This window comes from Bactrocera dorsalis, chromosome 1 (genome assembly GCF_023373825.1).
Source record: "Bactrocera dorsalis isolate Fly_Bdor chromosome 1, ASM2337382v1, whole genome shotgun sequence".
NCBI lineage: Eukaryota > Metazoa > Arthropoda > Insecta > Diptera > Tephritidae > Bactrocera > Bactrocera dorsalis.
Genome location: NC_064303.1, coordinates 48,953,329 through 48,976,101, shown reverse-complemented (window position 1 = coordinate 48,976,101; position 22,773 = coordinate 48,953,329). Strand labels below are relative to the sequence as shown.

General features: G+C 38.0%; 3 protein-coding genes across 3 annotated transcripts in view; 2 read left to right on the top strand and 1 right to left on the bottom strand.

The window, feature by feature from the left end:
- LOC125775363 (uncharacterized) overlaps nt 1–22,773 on the top strand; it is a 727,609-nt gene that overhangs the window by 534,425 nt on the left and 170,411 nt on the right. The gene's annotated exons all lie outside the window — the stretch shown is intronic.
- The window catches only part of LOC105226444 (transmembrane 9 superfamily member 2), a 147,660-nt gene that overhangs the window by 38,832 nt on the left and 86,055 nt on the right, over nt 1–22,773 (top strand). The gene's annotated exons all lie outside the window — the stretch shown is intronic.
- LOC125775619 (uncharacterized) lies at nt 17,338–18,320 on the bottom strand. Its single transcript, XM_049446268.1, has 2 exons — nt 17,834–18,320; nt 17,338–17,778 (listed from the first exon to the last, which is right to left on the bottom strand). The coding sequence occupies exons 1-2, from the start codon at nt 18,318–18,320 to the stop codon at nt 17,339–17,341; spliced, it is 927 nt and encodes a 308-aa protein (XP_049302225.1). The 3' UTR covers nt 17,338.

Here is a 22,773-nt window from a genome sequence, read left to right as displayed (position 1 = left end):
TTTTAAATTTTTCAGGTGACATTTACCGCATATATCGTTAAAACGTGAGTTATCTTAATAAAATTTAGGGAGAGTGTTTTGATTGCATGCAAACAAAAAATAAGTGCAAACGAAACAAATAAAAAAGAAAGATGATTTTGCCAATACAAAATTATTAACCGTATGATGGGTAACCCAAAATAATTAAAATTTCTTTTCTTTTGAAAAATCAAGGTGATGAATCAAACATTGTTATGTTTTCCGATGCAAAAGGGAGTTTAATATAAAATCAATTCGTAGAGTCGAATTAGTGATGTAGGTGTAAAATTCATTATATATCAAAGAAACACACAATTAAATAGTAACGGGTGATTCAAGCTGCCGTACTTTTTTGAATAGCCTTTTTTTGGCTGATTCCGAGTTAGATGTGTCATGCTATCATGCTATTTTTAATCAGTATTGTTTACCATTTCATCATAGACTTACGTCTGAACAACGTTTGCAAATCGTTGAACTTTATTACGAAAATTCAACATAATTGGTCCATTAAGCGTACCTCTGGGTTTTCTACAAGAATAAGCTCCGGTCCTGAAGCCTTTTGTTAGTCGCCGCATCTTTACGTAGAATTTTCGAACATTACCCCTGTCGGCCAGCTTGACAAGCTTTTCATACTCACGCATTTCGCCTCTCTCTTTTTCTGTCTGCAAATGCGTCTCGTTTCCCTCTTCAACTCACGGTATCTATCCCATTCCGCACATGTTGTGGTCGATTGTAGCGTTGCGAGATAGGCAGTCTATTTTCTCTCCGCTGCGACACGGAACTCCTCATCGTACCAACTGTTCTTTTATATTTTCCGAAATCAATGGTTTCAGTTGCAGCTGTACGTAAGGAGGTTGAAATTTCGTCCCACAGTTCCCTCATACCGCGTTGTTGACTGTCTGTTGTGATTGCAGCTTCTCGACGTTGAACCTTCCTTGTGTTTGATGACGAGCGTTTGGCTGCAACAAGATAGTGGTCTAAAACACTGGAGACGTGTCTAGCGTCTATCACAACATGATAGGTCTGGTTTCGATCCGGAGACAGCCAGGTAGCTTGGTGAATTTTTCCATGCTGGAATCTAGTACCACAGATAACCCTATTTCAGGCGCCCCGCCGAAGTCGATCAGCCTCAACCCATTTGGGGATGTTTGCTCGTGGACGCTCAATTTACCGACTGTTGAGCCAAAGATACCTTCCTTGCTCACGATTTGGCGATAAAATCGCCAAAAACGATTTTGACATCGTGGCGGGGTTAGCTCTCATAGGCTCATAGCAGGCATCTTTGCTCACATTGTCCTTCTCTTCCGCCGGGTCGTGGGCGCAAATCAGCGAATTGAAGAACCTCGCTTTGATGCGGATTGTAGCTAGACGTTCATCCACCGCGACAGTCTCCTCCCCACCACGAACCCCACACGTCATCAAAAGGGAGGTCTCTAATCCGAGGCTGTTTTTGAATGTTCATTACACAACCCTGTGGAGGGCATCCCCATCTCGCCTTCTCACTGTAGCTCGCTTTCAATCGGATGTTATTTGGCTAACCAGAGGATACTTGGTCAAAGACCGGAAGTCGTGTACTGCTTTAGCCGTTTCTGGCCACTCCCAAGTGAATGGCAATCAGAGAACTTTCCTCACTTGTGTGAATTTCTACACATGACTCTATCCTCCATGACGTTAGAAAATAAATTTAAAGTGATCAAGAAGAAATGTTCTAGCATACCAACATCGCCCTTTCGATTCAAACGGGTCGTATGTGTCCCGGTGTATTTTCAAAGATACCTTGCGTAGAAAATAAGTGGTTAAAAATGGTTAAATTAGTTCCATTTCGTAGCTTTTACTATTCTTAACGGTATTTGTTTGCATTAGTGGTATTTTAAATAGTAAACACGTGTTCATTTGCAAAAATAGAGCGAATGGTTGGACGGGTATTGATCTATTCCCACGACAGCCGGTTCTACGCACCGAAATTGATTCGGATTTCATCAAGGGCTGGTATTTCGGCGATCTAACCCCATTTAGATTGGTAAGTGTTAATTTGTATTTGTCGTCATTGGGGAAATACCTTGCAGCAGCGTTGCTCCGTATCCTCCTGACTCGTGCTGGCATTATTGAGTGCAACCCGGGCCCGCAGGATTTTTTTTTGCTGCGCTTGCGCAAAAAGGCTCCATCCATCGTTAACTTTAAGAAAGCTAACTGGGTCGGCTTCACAAAATTTACTGAGAGCACCTTCAACGCTCTACCCATTCCTACGGACGTATGCGTTAGCGAACGTCAATTCCTCAAGGTGCTCGCAGCAGCTACCGTTCGCTTCATCCCGGCTGGACGAATAGCGGAAATCCGCCCCAACTTCCCAGCCGAAGGAGCCGTTTTAGCTAACGAGCGCGACACCTTACGCCATGCCGATCCCGCGAATCCCTGAATAAGGAGACCTGAAGTCGTGCAATCTCTCCACCGGTGTGAGTAAGCTTGGGGCTACTGTCAAAGCTTTGTCTAACCCGAAGAGACATGACGACTGAGTGCGTCTTCGGACCCGAAGAAGTGCGCGAGCTATTTTAACCGGCAGTTTACACTGCACCCTTCGGTAGACAAAGCCAAACGATGTGTTAACCGACGGCTGCCCAAAATGCCAAACGACTGCGCGCCACTTAATTTCACCGATGAGGTTCAGAGTGTCATCAGCAAATCAAAATCCTCTAAATCCATTGGCTCTGATGGAATTAACATGCTTATGCTAAAGCATCTAGGCTCGACGGGAGTAAAATATCTCACCAAGGCCCTCAACCAGCCGCTGACCACTCTTCAAATTCCCGATGTGAGGAAAGTCTGAAGAGTGGTCCCACTACTGAAACCTTGGAAACCCGCCAACAAAGAGGAATCTTATCGTCCGATAACTCTCCTCTCGCCAGTAGTGATTACATTCACTCATCACCTGAGCCGAGTCAGCCACCAGTATGGATTCCGAAAAGTGCACAGCACCACCACTGCACCTAGCGTCATAAACGCTGGAATAGTTCGTGGCCTCAACCAAAAACCACCCTGTGAGAGAAAGATTCTTGATGGCGTCAAAATTCCGACTGTCAATGACCCTAAGATTTTAGGTGTAACCTTTGGTAGTCTATGCTCCTTCACTCCCCATACGACCGCGATTATCACCAAGGTGCAGAGCCACAACAAAATCCTAAAGTCGCTTGCCGGCAGCACATGGGGAAAAGACAAAGAACCGTTGTTGGCAACATACAAGGCAATCGGCCGGCCGGTCCTCAACAACGCAGCACCAATATGGTCGCCTGGATGCAGTTGTACGCAGATGAGGAAACTCCAGACCTGCCAAAATACTGCACTCCGGACCACGACGGGATGCCTTTTGATGTCTCCCATCGAACACCTTCATAGCGAGACGCTTATGCTCCCAGTTAAGGAGCATAATAAACTCATCTCCAAGCAGTCCCTGCTGGGATGTTTTCGCAGAAATCACCCTTGCAGCTATTTGCTTGGAGTGGAACCGCCTCCTAGGAGCATGAAGAGGTCTTTACTTGACTACGTAGACGAGTACGCCGACCCGACTTCGGACCTGACTTTCGACAGGTACTGACCGCCATTCACAGTGGAGCCAGCAACACCTTCACCGACTCCCTTCCTGTGAATAGCGGTCTTGGAGTAAAACCACCACCCATCGCAGACGAAGACCTCGAGTTGCCTAGCGGAACTTCGTTCTGGATATTGTAGCAGTTTAAACTCCTACATATCCAGAATAGGTTCTGCATGCAACGAGTCTCCGCATGATGCTGACCACATCTTTGCATGCCCTACCAACCCCACCCATCTAACACTCTTTTCCCTTGGTCCGACCCCGTCAAAACAGCATGTTTCCTGGGCCTCCCGTTAGATGACGTCGACGACAACACAGATAGCCCTTACCGTTCTAACAGGGATTGATAACCGTAATATCAACAACAACAACGGGTATTGATTATCCGAAATACATGGTGCTTTCCAAAGTAAACAGGACTTTAAAATAAAACAGGGCTAGTGGTTTTTTCAAAGGGAAGAAGTCACACGGTGCCATATCAGGTGAATACCATCGCCATAAACTTGTTTCATCAATTGAAACGTTTCGGTAAAAGTTTTACCAATTTTAAAACAAAATTTAATGTTGGCTCTTTGTTCGAAGCTCATTTTCGCACCGATAACACAAACATACTGACACTTAAAACCCAAGAACTTCACTTCCAATCTATGAAATGTCATGAAATTCTCACTGAACAATCTATAAAAATAACAGATTCTAACGCACCAGTCGCCAGATGGCGCCACCAGGGGCGATAGATTCATAAAGTCCTGTTTACTTTGGAACGCACCTTGTATGTTTTATTTACTTCAACGGCTTTTCGGATCGAAAGGGTTAAGACAAAATTCTTGCTGTTCACACCAGTACAAAAGCCGGACATTTAAGAGATATATTTAAAATGAATCAGTGTTATTCTAACAGCCTTAGCACTCAGGCAACCATATCAGAAGTCGCCAACTTTGTGTGCGGTTTAGACTCTTAAATAATAACCCACAAGCAGACAATTTCAACAAATATCTCTGAAATTTCCTTAATTATCAAAAATTTTAAAGCAAATACGAGGGCTGTCCGATAAATAACCGACCCAACCATGATGCACGCGACTTTTTCAAAATTTTTATTTTTATTTTTCTACATAGTCTCCTTGTAACTCCACACACTTCTCCCAGCGATGCTCCCATCTCTGCAACCCTTCCAAATAGTACTTGGCGTCTTTGTCTGCAAAATACGAGTTCACGAAAGAGATTGCCTCCTCATTTGACGAAAATCTCTGGCCGCCGAGCGCAGTTTTAAGTTGAGGAAACAAAAAAAAGTCGCTTGGCGCTAGATCCGGTGAATAAGGTGGATGGTCAAGCAGTTCGAACCGCAATTCGTGGATTTTCGCCATGGCGACTGTTGAGGTGTGAGATGGTGCGTTGTCTTGGTGGAACAAGACTTTCTTTTTTTTGCAAATGTGGCCGATTTTTCGAAATTTCTTCCTTTAGCTTGTCCAATAATGATGCGTAGTATGCTCCTGTTATAGTTTTTCCTTTTTCAAGATAGTCGATAAAAATAATTCCATGGCTGTCCCAAAAAACACTCGCCATCACTTTCCCAGCCGAATATACAGCTTTGGGTTTGTTTGGGGCTGGTTCCCCCTTTTCAATCCACTGTTTAGATTGGATTTTTGTTTCGGGCGTATAATGATGAATCCAAGTTTCGTCTACAGTTATCAATCGGCGCCAAAACTCGGTCTTATTGCCTCTAAACTGAGCCAACAGAGCGCTGGAAATAATCATGCGCGCACGTTTGTGGTCTAGTATAAGCAAACGCGGCACCCAACGCGCGGACAACTTTCTCATGCCCAAATCTTGGTTTAATATGTGACAAACAGTTTCTTTTGACATCTTCATAATCTCAGCTATTTCCCTAACTTTAATCCGGCGGTCGTCTAGTACCAATTGATGAACTTTAGCGATGTTATCGTTAGTGGTTACAGTTTTTGGACGCCCAGGACGTTCATCATCTTCCAAGCTCCTGCGACCACGTTTAAATTCAGCTGCCCAAAATTTTACGGTGGTAAACGATGGTGCAGAGTCACCATACACAGAGTCCAACTCATCTTTGATTTGTGAAGGCGTATTGCCTTCCAAAAATAAAAATTTAATTACAGGTCGATATTCAATTTTTTCCATATTGGGGAAATCACCGAAATAGACTCACAAAAACGACTCTCAACAGATAATTGCGCAAGATAAATTTCTGAAATTTTGGCGAGTAGCTATTATAATATGCACAATTTGAAGTAGAAACTTTTTTTTCAGATGTGCCGCTAGAGTTGAGGTCGGTTATTTATAGGACAGCCCTCGTACATACATAAGTAAGTGTTCATTTCTTAATACATTGATTTTCGTTGCAGGATATGAATATCTATTTGTTTTTCTTCATACATTCGATTATCCGGATTTTCGATTATCCGAATGCCTATCGACAACAATTAGTCCGGTTAATCGAGTTTCTACTGTATCAACATTTTTTCATGATTCTAGTAGGGACGACAACCATTCATGTATAATACTTTTTTAAGAATAAATTGGGTTTTTGTGTTTCAGATGATCCAAACAAATCGTGTCCGCCAGTGAAAAAACGCATCTCATTCACCCAGCAATTTTGAGACAGATGTCATCAAAAAATTCCGACAACATTTTTTTATACACTCCATGATATGTGAAAAAAGTTCTATTGTAGAATAAAATTTTCTATGAAAAAAAATGTCAAAAAAACAGGCCTGATTTTTTATCTTTTTTGATATAATCGGTATTAGCTGCATAAATAATGTAGATTACAATTTTCGGATGTGTTTGTAGATTTGAAGAAATAATCAATGGTTACTCTTTTCATTCTGAACTCGATTCCAAGTGGCCTTTTTATTGGAAAAATCATGTAACTTCATTCAATTTTCGGCTTTACTGGTGACCAACGTCAACTGTATTTTGTTAATAGGCCTTATTTAAATTCAAAATCATTTTACTTAATCTTTAATATTTTCTGCTTAAAAATAGTTTGACGACGAGCTATGATATGTAATCTATATTTGTATACTATAAAAGAAAGTCGTGTTAGTTACACTATTTTTAAGTCAAGAACGGCTGAATTTGGCTATGGATGTATTATATTTTAAATCATTCGATACTGTTGTTGATGAAAATGAAAACGAAAATTATCTAGATATATCCGGGAATGATATCATATAATCATCGGTTTAGAATTGTCCAACTATTATTATTCAATTTAATTTTAATCCACCTCAATTATGCAAGAATTAAGAATAATCTCTTTTATTATCACAAGTATTATAAACTAAGAACTTTGAAAATTAATGCGTGGTAATAAATTTTATGTTTATTTTTGTCCAATAACAAATCGAAGAAAATTTGTATCTATTATTTGAAATATTACTGTATTGAATAGTTAATAATTAATGTATACCTTAGCCACAGCAAAGCGTGGTTAGTTATTAATCTAAATTATTAGGAAAAAAATGTACAAAAAAAAATAAACCTTGAGTAATATTGACTTAACCTACTTATTTTTAATTTATAACTAAAAATATATTACAAGTTATAAGTTAAATAATTCGTTAATATGGGTCAATATATCTGCGACTAATTCAACATTAGCTCTGCCACGGAACTCTGAGGTACAAAATTGCTATGACAGGTTGAAAATTATCTTTAATATTTACACTTGAAGTTTGTGTATATTTGAATTCGCGACGACCCGTAAAACCCACAGTCTGAAAAAAACAAACCTGAATAGATATATTTTGTTGGTTATGTCTAGGTCGAGTATCAGTCCTAAATATCTAAGTCTTTTCTCAGTTGACGGCTTGTTGGGAGGAAATACTTTTACTATTCCTCTTGAAGAAAATGGCATGAGTTTTGTCAATCCGGTATTTTTCATTTGTTAAAGAAGAAGACAACGGTATTAAAGTCATTTTAAAGTGATATCAGCTGCAAAGGAGCCTGATCAAAGTATTGCGGTGTGAGACTGTGATTTGCCAAGGTGCACCGTAAATGATCCGTTGGTCAAAAACCCCTGTATAATTTTAATATTACATAGGAGAATTTTCAAAACAATAATTTTGAATAAGAGGCAAATTTTGCCAAACAGAGTCGATTACAGTTTTGATATCTAGTAAAATCATACCCATGGACTTGGAGCTCGTTAAATTCGTTTTTATTATTATTTATTCTACCCAATGGGTGCAAGATATTATGTTCATGGCGGAATACAAATTGTCCTGGCGGTATCACTTCATTGTCCTCCATGAAGGTCGACAGTTTTTCTTTTACAACTCTTTCAAAGATTTTATTACTGATGACAACAAACTTATTGTGCGGTAGGACGTTGGCATTCTGCAGTTTGGTTGGGCTTTAATAATGGTATAACCTTTTAATTGAGGTGGATTAAAATTAAATTGAATAATAATAGTTGGACAATTCTAAACCGATGATTATATGATATCATTCCCGGATATATCTAGATAATTTTCGTTTTCATTTTCATCAACAACAGTATCGAATGATTTAAAATATAATACATCCATAGCCAAATTCAGCCGTTCTTGACTTAAAAATAGTGTAACTAACACGACTTTCTTTTATAGTATACAAATATAGATTACATATCATAGCTCGTCGTCAAACTATTTTTAAGCAGAAAATATTAAAGATTAAGTAAAATGATTTTGAATTTAAATAAGGCCTATTAACAAAATACAGTTGACGTTGGTCACCAGTAAAGCCGAAAATTGAATGAAGTTACATGATTCTTCCAATAAAAAGGCCACTTGGAATCGAGTTCAGAATGAAAAGAGTAACCATTGATTATTTCTTCAAATCTACAAACACATCCGAAAATTGTAATCTACATTATTTATGCAGCTAATACCGATTATATCAAAAAAGATAAAAAATCAGGCCTGTTTTTTTGACATTTTTTTTCATAGAAAATTTTATTCTACAATAGAACTTTTTTCACATATCATGGAGTGTATAAAAAAATGTTGTCGGAATTTTTTGATGACATCTGTCTCAAAATTGCTGGGTGAATGAGATGCGTTTTTTCACTGGCGGACACGATTTGTTTGGATCATCTGAAACACAAAAACCCAATTTATTCTTAAAAAAGTATTATACGTGAATGGTTGTCGTCCCTACTAGAATCATGAAAAAATGTTGATACAGTAGAAACTCGATTAACCGGACTAATTGTTGTCGATAGGCATTCGGATAATCGAAAATCCGGATAATCGAATATATGAAGAAAAACAAATAGATATTCATATCCTGCAACGAAAATCAACAACTGTAACCACTAACGATAACATCGCTAAAGTTCATCAATTGGTACTAGACGACCGCCGGATTAAAGTTAGGGAAATAGCTGAGATTATGAAGATGTCAAAAGAAACTGTTTGTCACATATTAAACCAAGATTTGGGCATGAGAAAGCTGTCCGCGCGTTGGGTGCCGCGTTTGCTTACGCTAGACCACAAACGTGCGCGCATGAACATTTCCAGCGCTCTGTTGGCTCAGTTTAGAGGCAATAAGACCGAGTTTTGGCGCCGATTGATAACTGTAGACGAAACTTGGATTCATCATTATACGCCCGAAACAAAAAACCAATCTAAACAGTGGATTGAAAAGGGGGAACCAGCCCCAAAAAAAAACCTAAAGCTGTGTATTCGGCTGGGAAAGTGATGGCGAGTGTTTTTTGGGACAGCCATGGAATTATTTTTATCGACTATCTTGAAAAAGGAAAAACTATAACTATAACTATAACACTGCGCGAGCGGAATATGCAAGTTCCGACACGTTCATAATTTCTACGTAGGTACATATAAATTGGTCGCGATTGGTAGTCCGGATAATCGCGAATCCGTATAACTGAGGGCCGGATAAACGAGTTTCTACTGTAAATAAAAAAGTAAAAATAGTTTTTTTTTTTAATTTTTTACATAAATTTTGTCCTAACATTGTCAATATATTATAAAAATGTATTAATCTAGTAGGGACGATAGCCAGGCGTTTTGTGAACATTAACAAAAAATTAAGCAAATCGATTGAGTTCGACCGGAATCATGTCCGCCAATTAAAAAAAATGTGTTTTGAGAAAGTCGTGTTTAAAGTTAAAGTTGTACAATCTGAGCGCTCCGAACGTGGAGCGGTAATATTTCTTTTTGGGCCTTTTTCGAAACCTTCCAATAGTAAATTGGGTTTCTACTTTAATACTAAGGTTATAAGGAATTTTTTTTTTTACTTAGTTCTGGTAATTTTCAATTAAAACTCAAGAAGCTGTCATTCTAAAAATATAAGCGATTATTAAGGAATCAATTTTATACTCTTTTGTATATTTTTTAATAATTTGTTTTCGAAAGCAACAGGAAAATTAACAACTTAAATTAGGTCATCAGGTTAGCAAAAATCCTTTTCTTAAGAATTTATAAACATTTTAAGGCAATTTCGAATTTTATGTATTAATTAATTTAAACATTTGTATTGTTAGGGATGGTCTCAAAGATCCATACGCAAAGCGATTCGTACAGTTTTCCCATGTCCTCTTCTTTACTGGCGTAGACACCGCTTACGCGGTAATAGCCGAGTTAAAAACAGCGCGGTTATACATAACCTAACCAGCGGAGCCGCTGTGCTGCCTCTTGATTTGTTGACCTATGTCAATGTCCCGTATATCTCGTACAGCTCATCGTTTCACCGACTGCAGTGTTGGCCATTGCCAAAGGACCATAAATCTTCCACAAAACATTTCCCTCGAACACTCCTAAGCCCGACTCATCAGATGACGTCATTGTCCGTGCCTCCGTCTTGTTTCGTCAGAGAGGACTTTACTTTTCAATTACCTACCTACCCTGTTGGCAAGAGCGATTCTGCGTTAGATTTCAAGGCTGGTAATATTGGTGCTAATGCTGGTTCCAAGATAGACGAAATTATCAACGACTTCAAAGTTATCACTGTCAACAGTGTCGCGCGAGCCAAGGCGAGAATGCGATGACTGGTTGTTTGACGACAGGAGATATTTCGTCTTGCCCTCGTTCACTGCCAGACCCATTTGCGTTGCTTCCTTGTTCAGTCTGGAGAAAGCAGAACTAACGGCGCGGGTGTTGAGACCGATGATATCAATATCATCTGCATACGCCAGCAGCTGTACACTCTTATAAAAGATTGTACCTGCTCGATTCACTTCTGCAGCTCGAATAATTTTCTCCAGCAGCAGATTGAAAAAGTTGCACGATAGGGAGTCGCCTTGTCTGAAACCTCGTTTGGTATGGAACGGCTCGGAGAGGTCCTTCCCGATCCTGACGGAGCTTTTCGTGTTACTCAACGTCAGTTTACACAGCCGTATTAGTTTTGCGGGGATACCAAATTCAGACATCGCGGCATAAAGGCAGCTCCTTTTCGTGCTGTCGAAAGCAACTTTAAAATCGACGAAGAGGTGGTGTGTGTCGATTCTCCTTTCCCGGGTCTTTTCCAAGATTTGGCGCATGGTGAATATCTGGTCGGTTGTTGATTTGCCAGGTCTAAAGCCACACTGATAAGTTCCAATAAGTTTGTTTACGATGGGCTTCATCTTTTGAAGAGTAGATCGCCTTTATTATTTCGACCATACTCCGACTTAATATGCAAGAAATTGTATATAACTTTTCGACTTCTGCCAACTTATTTTTTGGATATTTCAATTATTGGAAGCAGGCACACTTCATAAGCCTCGGTTATTGCTTTAACCGATAGGGATTTTCCTGAAGTCATATTAAAGCAAATAGAGCGCTTAAGCAAAATAATAAAAAATTAGGAAACAATGCATATTCATACTCCGACGATAACTGGATTTTAATTCAGCTAAAAAAAATAAAATATAGCAAAAACCATATAACGAGACACTATTTGTGCATATTTTCCTTACCTGTGAATTCACATGCAAAAATGAGGAAACTAGAAAACAAAAGAGTAGTTGCAAGTTAATAACGAGTTGAATTCCGACTCTCTGTCCGCCTGTGGAAGAAATATTTTGAGTAAAAGTTAAAATATCTTAATGAAACTTGTTACATATATTCATTAGAAGGTTGGTCCTGAAATACGGTACAAGGCAGTACAACGGATTGCATTAAGGATTCTTTCACTTTCCAGTGTACAGCATTCAATTTATCTGGACACAATTTTGCACGAATAGTCCACGAAATATCCCCTGTCATCAAACAAGCAATCGTCGCACTCGCGACTTGGCACTCACGTCTGTTGACAGTCATAACTTTGAAGTTGTAGATAATTTCGTCTATCTTGGAACTAGCGTAAACACCCCCAACACTGTCAGCCTATAAATCCAACGCAGAGTAACTTTTGCCAACAGGTGCTACTTCGGACTGAGTAGGCAATTGAAAAGCAAAGTCCTCTCTCGACAAACAAAAACCAAACTCAATAAGTCGCTCATAATTCCCATACTGCTATATGGTGCAGAGGCTTGGACGATGTCAACAACGGATGAGTCAACGTTGCGAGTTTTCGAGAGAAAAGTTCTGCGAAAGATTTATGGTCCTTTGCGCGTTGGCCACGGCAAATATTGCATTCGCTGTTCGAGATATACGACGACATTGACATAGTTCAGCGAATTAAAAGACAGCGGCTACGCTGGCTAGGTCATATTGTCCGGATGAACAAACACACCAGCTCAGAAAGTATTCGACCAGTACCCACCGGGGGAGGCAGAGAAAGTGGAAGACCCCCACTCCGTTGGAAGGACAAAGTAGAGAAGGACCTGGCTTCGCTTGGAATATCCAATTGGCGCCACGTAGCGAAAAGAAGAAACGACTGGCGCGCGGTTGTTAACTCAGCTATAATCGCGTAAGCAGTGTCTACGCCAATTAAGAAGAAGTCCATTTATGAAGCAAGTACAACCTTCTATATGAGTGTATAGCTGCTGGCGTTCCTAACCAGTATTAATGCCAACAACAGCTATCGCAATTGCGAACAGGTGCTACTCCGTTGGAGAGATAAGGTGGAGAAAGACCTGGCCGCACTTGATATCTCGAATTGGCGCCAAATTGCGAAGAGGAGAAACGACTGGCATGCTGTTGTCAACTTGGATATAACTGCGTAAGCGGTGTCTACGCTAACAAAGAAGAAGAATAAGTGTATTTACGATCCAAATCGGATGAAAATTATTCAGGCCCGCTGTGAGATTTATGAGATATATTCGGAGAGAATGCTTGGTCTATGTGTGAGTTCCGTATGTATTGGTTAATATGTAAGATATCTTAGCAAAATCAACGAACAATGTAATATGTTATATATATATTATATATTATATATATATTATAGTTTAATAAAGAAAGTATATGAAATTGGTCCAAATAAAATATATAATGATTTTCGTTATTTTGACAAACTTTATAACAAATTTGTTGGCCGGTATATGTGTTGTATATTTATAAAATTGTTTGAAAATGTATTCTCGACTATACCTTATTAATGTCAAAAATGCAACCAGCCCAGAACCTTTCTCCACTTTCCAGCTGACTTTAAATCGCTAGCATTGGTCAAAATGTCTAATATTTGAGTGAAATTGTGGGAAAAGTGGATAAATTTAGGTAGTTTAGCGCTTAATATGAATTTAATTGGTTTAACCTTGATTAAACCTCATAGATCTAATGTAAATAAACTCCTCTCTATATGTTAAATTTATCCTTTTCGATTGAGTTTATGTCAGATATGTCTTATTTGAGGATGATATTATAAAGGGTGATTTTTTAAGAGCTTGATAACTTTTTTAAAAAAAAAAAACGCATAAAATTTGCAAAATCTCATCGGTTCTTTATTTGAAACGTTAGATTGGTTCATGACATTTACTTTTTGAAGATAATTTCATTTAAATGTTGACCGCGGCTGCGTCTTAGGTGGTCCATTCGGAAAGTCCAATTTTGGGCAACTTTTTCGAGCATTTCGGCCGGAATAGCCCGAATTTCTTCGGAAATGTTGTCTTCCAAAGCTGGAATAGTTGCTGGCTTATTTCTGTAGACTTTAGACTTGACGTAGCCCCACAAAAAATAGTCTAAAGGCGTTAAATCGCATGATCTTGGTGGCCAACTTACGGGTCCATTTCTTGAGATGAATTGTTGTCCGAAGTTTTCCCTCAAAATGGCCATAGAATCGCGAGCTGTGTGGCATGTAGCGCCATCTTGTTGAAACCACATGTCAACCAAGTTCAGCATCTTTGAAAAAATACGGTCCAATGATTCCACCAGCGTACAAACCACACCAAACAGTGCATTTTTCGGGATGCATGGGCAGTTCTTGAACGGCTTCTGGTTGCTCTTCACCCCAAATGCGGCAATTTTGCTTATTTACGTAGCCATTCAACCAGAAATGAGCCTCATCGCTGAACAAAATTTGTCGATAAAACACATTTCGAACCGAACACTGATTTTGGTAATAAAATTCAATGATTTGCAAGCGTTGCTCGTTAGTAAGTCTATTCATGATGAAATGTCAAAGCATACTGAGCATCTTTCTCTTTGACACCATGTCTGAAATCCCACGTGATCTGTCAAATACTAATGCATGAAAATCCTAACCTCAAAAAAATCACCCGTTATAATATTCTTGAATGGGAAGTAAAATATGTGGCCTATAATATAAGTTAACAAAATCAAAATTTCACTGTAATCGATTCACGATTTCGATCTGTAAAAATTGCTTAAAAAATTAATGTATGAAATGGAAACAACATTTTTTTTACATAATTTTTTCTTGAAATGTTTTTACTGCCTTATTTTATGGTAAGTTTTTAGAAACACTATAACTTGTTCAATTTTCTGTGAAGAAAATATCCCAAGGAACTGTTTAGTCGATGAACTAGCCAGAACAGGCACCATCCTACAATTCTTCTTTACTGGAGTAGACACCGTTTTCGCGGTTATAGCGCGAGTTAACAACTGCGCCCCAGTTTTTTCTTTTCGCAATGTGGAGATACCAAACCAAGCCAGATCCTTCTCCGCCTGGTCTTTCCAACGGAGTAGAACAAATTTTCGAGCTATAGTGTTTTCGCTCATTCGGTCGAAATGACCTAGACAGCGTAGCCGTTGTCTTTAAACTATGTCAATGTCGTCGTATATCTCATACATATCATCATTCCATTGAAAGAGGTATTCGTCATTGCAATGAACACTCCTGAGACCGAATCATCAGATGTTGGCATTGTCCATGGCTTTGCACCATATAGTAGGACGGGAATAATGAGTGACTTATAGAGTTTCCTATTCAGTCCCTACAATTATACCCCTAAGCTATTAGACAGCTAAACGATTTTCTATTCGAGTTACACTCCTCTCTGAGAACACTCACTGTTGAACGTTTTTTCAAACTCCTTGCATACAGCTGCAAGTGAAACCATACTCTTGTAGGATCCAAAAAGGTTATCTAGTACCTGATGTTCAGAGCATACTAAAGTTATTGAGGGAACACTTCTCCAGCCGGTTGAACTGCAGTGAAAGTGAATCATCTGGAGATGGCCAACCCGATTGCTCCAATCGATGACAATGGAATGAATTATGAAATACCGGTCCGTGATAAGGTGCATGCATCAGCTTCTTTGCAAGATATGGTCGGATAAAAGCATTCCCGAAGGTTGGATCCTAAGTGTGTTCTGCCCAATCCTCAAACAGAGGGACTCCACAATATGCGCCAATTACTGTGCGATAAGCATTCTATATATCGTATATTAGGTGTTATCAAGCATAGTGTATGAAAGGCTAAATCCCATCGTCAAAAAACTGATAAGACCTTATCAGTGTGGCTTTAGACCTGAAAAATTATCGTTCAGATTTTCACCATGCGCTGATTCTTGGTTAGTAATCGTGAAAGGAGGATCGACACGCCGCCTTTGACAGCACAAAAAGAAACTGTCTCTATGTCTGAATTTGGTATCCCCACAAAGCTAATACGGCTGTGTAAGCTGACGTTTAGTAACACTAAAAGTTCCGTCAGAGTATTGTTGTTTTAGCGGCTGTTTATAACTCAACAAAGATTTTTGTCTACCTTACCGCTGGTGGGGGGATTTGAAAAAAGTCTTTTGTCAAGTGAGAATATATTCATTCTGATTTTTATTTTGTATTTTTCTTGCTTATATACAATTTTTAAAACTATCTTAAATAACTAAATATATTTGTATGTGTGTATGTTTTTTATGTATTGCAGCATATTTTTTATTGCTGCTTGACATGGGGTTGATTTTAAGTGTACAATTTAATACATGTGTGTGTGTGTGTGTTATCTCTTCTGTAAATTTATGGTGTGTGTCCCATGCGTTTTTATTATTATTCGATGCATTGCTTGTAAATGCATTATGTATATATGTATGTATGTATGTATATTAATATATAAATAGATATTTCTATTTAGTAGAATTTCGGCTTTGCTGATAAGTAAGCATGTTCAATGATATTTGAACAGCGGCAGAAAACATTCGTGAAGTAATTTCGAGGAATGGTGCGGATTTGACAGCCCTTGGGTGAGTGCGTTTCGGTTACTTAGACGGATGGGGGAACGATAAACGGCCGCCGGGATCGAGAAGGAAATATCCGAGGCCTTCAATATTCAACGGGGATTCAGACAAGGAGACTCATTATCATTTGACTACTTCAATCTATTTGTAAAGAAAATAATACGAGCTCCAGAGTTAAAAAGAAAACGTACGGTCTATAACAATGTACGCCTCAACAACCGCGCCGTTAGTTCTGCATTCTTCAGGCTGGATAAGGAAGCGAAGCGTATGGATCTGGTTGTGAACGAAGATGAGACGAAATATCTTCTGACATCAAAATTCGGCTCGGCTCGCATTTCCTACATTTTCAAGTTGATCTGAGTAATAGTTACGGAGATATAACCTTGAGAATTTGTACCTTCGAGGCTAGCTCGGCTAAATGCGCCATTTAAACACGTTTTTCTCGAAACTGTGGCATTTAGCACGATTCCTCGAGAACTACTGATCTTGGAATGATCGGACTTTACTTCTTTCGAAATGAAGCTGGTGACACCGTTATTCTCAATGTAGAGCAGTATAGATCGATCATATCCAACTTTTTATGACCAATATTGGAAGAAGTTGATCTTGACAACATCTGGTTCTAATAAGACGGAGCTACGTGCTACATAGAACGTGTAACAACCCAATTATTGAGGTAAATGTTTGGAGATTTCAGTAATTCATAAAATTGTGACATTGAATGGCCTCCAAGAAGGGGGAAACTTTAGTATACGATCCCACGATTTCAGGGTTAAAAGTGGTATGGTTGGATAGGGCTGATGCTCCAGATTAAGAAAATATATAATTGTTGCCGCCGCAAACTTATAGTTTCCGAGATATTTGCATTTAAAGTTGAAAATTTTGCAAACTTTATCTTGCAATTTCTCGATTACTAGTAATTATTTAATTCATATTATGCACTTTTTATGCACTGACACTTCACTACATTGTTTCTACATATTTTTTTTTTCAGTAATTATTTAGTTATTTGCTTAAAATAAGCATTTTATATTTTACACAATTTTCATTTCATGCACAATAACAAAAGTATTCCTTGTTGACAAATAATAAGTGTTGCCATAATCACACATTTATCAAACGAATAAAAATGAATATAAAAACTCAAACCAAGAGACAAATACCATCTGAAATTAATTTTCCATTGTAATAAAAAAAGTTTTAAGGCTTATATGTATATTTAATTGCATCTAATAATCTTACAAAAGGATCGTGATGATTATTTGCAATATTCTTTCTCCAAGTATATTCATAAATTAAATTAGCAAAATCTTCGCTGTTATTGTAATTGTCTTTTATGAAAAAACGTTTAATTACTCGCCACTGGGACTCGATGCGTTGAGTATGCGTCCCGTCCTCGGCAACGAACGGATTATCAGGGTCGCTGTGATTCACGCGTCGGCGCTCATACCCGTGACTGGCTAGACAGTCGTATGCCCTCCAGCAATCAGTACATATTATACTGCCTTTTGCCACGTGCTTCTCTATCAAAGGTATGAGCACCTCAGCAGACCTGACATTGCCGGGACATACCTCCAGCCTAAGGTCGTCACTTCCATCCTCAACCATCCCAAGAACCCAGTGGCCCTCGACTCTCCGCCCTAAAATAAGAAAAGATATATTAATTACATAAAAAAATTATATTTTTATTATTACCTTTGTTGTATTTTCGCTTCCCAAATTTACTTTCGTCTATTTGAACAGTTTTACCAGGTCCACCAATTTTACCTACCGCTACCTGATGGTCAACCTGATATAATACTACAGCTTCGCGGCAGTAATTATACCAGTCACATATTGTAGCGCTAGATAAAACTGGTTCCCTGATAAAACTGTTTTTCCTCACTTCCGCATGTGACCAATGAGATGCATAAGCATACATTAGATAAAATACCTGCGGAAGTGGGATTTTGACGTTTTCGAACCAGGTCCCGCTCGACCTTGCCAACGCACTTCGTTTCCGACAACCCCCTTTCCGGCATCGGAACACCCCAACACTGCTACTTTTTTTTAACAAGAGCGTCATTGGCATTTTATGCGTACGGCAAATTTTGGCTTTTAAAATCAAACCTTGTTCTTCGGCAAAAGAAATACATTTCTCTTTTGTGTCAAATGTTTGGAATATTTTTACAATATTCCACATTGACTTCACTTCCGCCGCTTTAAGAAAATTGGTTGGCTTTATAACACCTCGGCTGTTTGACGCTCCGACACAATCTATTTAAATACCTTAACTTATATTTTTGTCAGTTTAAAACTTATATTACTTACCTGATGAATTTGCACGCACTCGCTTTATGCCACCTCGGCTCGTTGACGCTCCGACACAATCTATTTAAATACCTTAAGTTATATTTTTATAAATTTAAAACTTATATTACTTACCTGATGAATTTGCACGCACTCGCTTTATGCCACCTCGACTCGTTGACGCTCCGACACAATCTATTTAAATACCTTAAGTTATATTTTTTTCAGTTTAAAACTTATATTACTTACCTGATGAATTTGCACTCATTTTTTTTAATTTAACTTTTAATAATTATATATGTATTTACATATATTTTAAATTTTTACTCTTTAAATTTCTATCCTGAATTTATGGCTGCATCCAATCTCGGAATTCAAATGAAATAAATATGAAACTTATTTCAAAACGGGAAAAAAGGAACGGTACCTTGTTTAGTTGTAACAATACCCGTTATAGAAAATGTAGTTTAAAAAAGGGAAACGCGGAATTGATAAATGTGAAGATAATGACAAAACGGACAACAAAAAGAACGGTACCTTGTTTAGTTGTAACAATATCCGTTATAGAAAATGTAGTATAAAGAGGGAGATATACCCTATTTAACATAACTTTTAGATTACCTTTGTGTATTAGCAGCCTTCGGCCACGCTTAAAAAACCCTGGCCAATCCAACACCAGGGTAAACATTAGTCCATTCGCGTCCCACTTCTTTCTGCATTGGCGGCCTTCGGCCGCGCTTCAAAAAAAATAACCCTGGCCGATCCAACACCGGGGTGTATCAGGTTTTTTTGAAGTAAAACTCCTTTTCGCGTTGGCGGCCTTCGGCCGCGCTTCAAAAAAATAACCCTGGCCGATCCAACACGGGGGTGTATCAGGTTTTTTTTAAGTAAAACTCCTTTTCGCGTTGGCGGCCTTCGGCCGCGCTTCAAAAAAATAACCCTGGCCGATCCAACACGGGGGTGTATCAGGTTTTTTTTAAGTAAAACTCCTTTTCGCGTTGGCGGCCTTCGGCCGCGCTTCAAAAAAATAACCCTGGCTGATCCAACACCGGGGTGTATCAGGTTTTTTTTAAGTAAAACTCCTTTTCGCGTTGGCGGCCTTCGGCCGCGCTTCAAAAAAATAACCCTGGCCGATCCAACACCGGGGTGTATCAGGTTTTTTTTAAGTAAAACTCCTTTTCGCGTTGGCGGCCTTCGGCCGCGCTTCAAAAAAATAACCCTGGCCGATCCAACACCGGGGTGTATCAGGTTTTTTTTAAGTAAAACTCCTTTTCGCGTTGGCGGCCTTCGGCCGCGCTTCAAAAAAATAACCCTGGCCGATCCAACACCGGGGTGTATCAAGTTTTTTTTAAGTAAAACTCCTTTTCGCGTTGGCGGCCTTCGGCCGCGCTTCAAAAAAATAACCCTGGCCGATCCAACACCGGGGTGTATCAAAATCTTGATATATCAAGAAAAATGGCAATGATTTATGTATTTGGGGTATAGTCCTATTTTTTATTCATTTTTATTCGTTTGATAAATGTGTAATTATGGCAACACTTATTATCTGTCAACACGGAATACTTTTGTTATTGTGCATGAAATGAAAATTGTGTAAAATATAAAATGCTTATTTTAAGCAAATAACTAAATAATTACTGAAAAAAAAATATGTAGAAACAATGTAGTGAAGTGTAAGTGCATAAAAAGTGCATAATATGAATTAAATAATTACTAGTAATCGAGAAATTGCAAGATAAAGTTTGCAAAATTTTCAACTTTAAATGCAAATATCTCGGAAACTATAAGTTTGCGGCGGCAACAATTATATATTTTCTTAATCTGGAGCAACAGCTCTATCCAACCATACCACTTTTAACCCTGAAATCGTGGGATCGTATACTAAAGCCGACCCCCAAGAAGTTGTGATTTAACACCATGCAATTATGTTTTGTTGGGTTATTTGATGTTATTGGTCTTTAACAGTAAACCATAATCTTTTCAAGCTTTAGAAGTCAATATTGAACGTTCTATTTATGACTTGATTTAGTGTAAAAAAGACTCGAAAATTGAGTTTATCGCATTTGTTCCTATAGAGGACATCATGGAGGTTACTTGAATTATGTTATACTCTGAACTTAATTGTATCGATTGTACTTCGCATTAAAACACATTTGAACTTTTTAACAATTAGTTTTTTAGTCATATCACTGTTATCTGCACATACAAATTTTACCCGCCTATATTTCTGATATAGATGTTTGTCGAAAATTTGAAAAATCATCTAACAAAATAAAAATGCGTCAGAAATGTTAAGCACTCAAAACTAGAAGATGATAATCGGGGTTTAGAATTCGTGTACAAGTTACGTCTTTATTTAATTGTTTTTATTTTTAAAAATGTTGTTTTAAAACTGAATGAATTTATACTATATTCGGACCGACATTGAAAACATGTTTTCGTGGGAAAAACTGGTTTTCGCACGAAAACTTATGTTTTCGTCCACGTAAAATCTCTCAAACGAAAACACAGTTTTCGCTGAAAACTACTTGAAAACTTACATTCCACTCATTATAATCAGTGCCTGCTCTAGTTTAATCGATTTTTTTGGAAGACATATTTTGCCGGCCCTAAATTGTCACTTGATATTTGTTTACATTCCATATACAAATACAGCCTCTCACTGTTAAGGGGATTCTCTTGCTCTTGTAAAACCCTTGCACGGTTCACCAATTGCAGAATTTTCTTCTTGGTGCAACGGCACAACAAACACACGCAAAAATGTATATGCAATGGCAGTAAAAAATGTCAGACCAAAACCCATGTTTATTTTCGTGCCCTCATATATCACTAGATTCTGCAATGGGTGCTCTCTTGGCCTTGCATATTTCGGTATAGGATTTTTGCATTTTGTGTCATCTTGCAAGAGCAAGAGAATCCCCGTATTGATAGTTGTCAGTGAAAACTAATCGAAAACACACATTGTCGGTCCGAACGACTTACATTCCACAACATACAAATGTGTTTTCAAAGTGTTTTCAATGTCGGTCCGAACATAGTATTATTTTCACGTTGGCGATAGTTTTGGCGTTAATCGCTAATCAATATCGCTGATGCAGCATCAGCAATTAATCGGTTAGAGGTTAAAGTTATTCACCGAACATGTGAACTGTTGTGTTAACTCCTTCCCTCTTAAATCTTTATTTTTCTATACATAAAATTTTTTTAAATATTTCTTCTTTGTAAAAATATGAGTAGTATAATGTTAGCAATTACAGCTATTGATGTCATTCTGCCAAATATAGCTTTCTTGACAAAATTTATTCGCTTGAAGTTAGTAAGGTGTACAGTGCTAAACACATAAAGCGGGACAGACTGCAAGCGACATTATTTAGACATCTCCACGACCGTCAGTTGTCGTTCCCGCTAACTTGAAAATATTTTTATATTTTCCGGCGACAGTAGAGTTGACAGTAGACAGGAGTGATGGCACTAATATGAAAAATGTAATATTATTCAAAACTCTAACAAACCTGACGTTATTGTACAAATAAAAGCATAAAAGTAGCTCTGCTATATCATTTGTAATAACAATTGATAATTTAAAATAAAAATATTTACCTATTTACTTATTTTTGCATAAAAAATTTCATTTTGAACAAAGTATTAAAATTTCATTGAAGTGAAAGGTATGAGTACGGCAACAACGAAATTGTGTACATACAAAATGGACAGCTGTGTTGTTTTGTGTACATGACATGTACGGCCATACTTATGTCGCTGTCTTCTTACAAATGTTTATGTGGTAGGGATTCACGACGTCATTTACATTTCACTGTCGTGCTGCCATGTCGTGTCGCTCTCTATGTGTTCGGAGCGTAACTCCTCTAGAGCTTTCTATGCTAATGTTCGATGTGTTCTTTTTCCAGTGTGGTTGGTTGCAAAATTGCGGGAATGGCTTCAATTGATTTTGCTTCGATATTACTAAATATTTGATTGTTAATTATGAATATTGAGTTGTAGAAAATTTCAAAATGCGTTACATTTACTTCTTGAGCTGTTGTGGGCACGTGATTACCGTTTGTTATAGTACATGTGGAATTTAAACTATTTCCTATTATACTTATACATACATTCGTCCGTACTATTAAATTTACTCTATACAAATTTCTAATTCATTGAAATATTCACATTCATTTTTGATTCCGTATATTCTAAGAATTATTTTGTAATCTGTTGTAATTGTAACATTATTTCCCCTTTTACTGGTCTCTTAAATGTTTCATATAATGTAAATAGAATTTTTTCAAGTTTAAAATCAAATCAGAAAATTTTAGTGCATTTTCGGCATTTTTAAAAGGCATTTA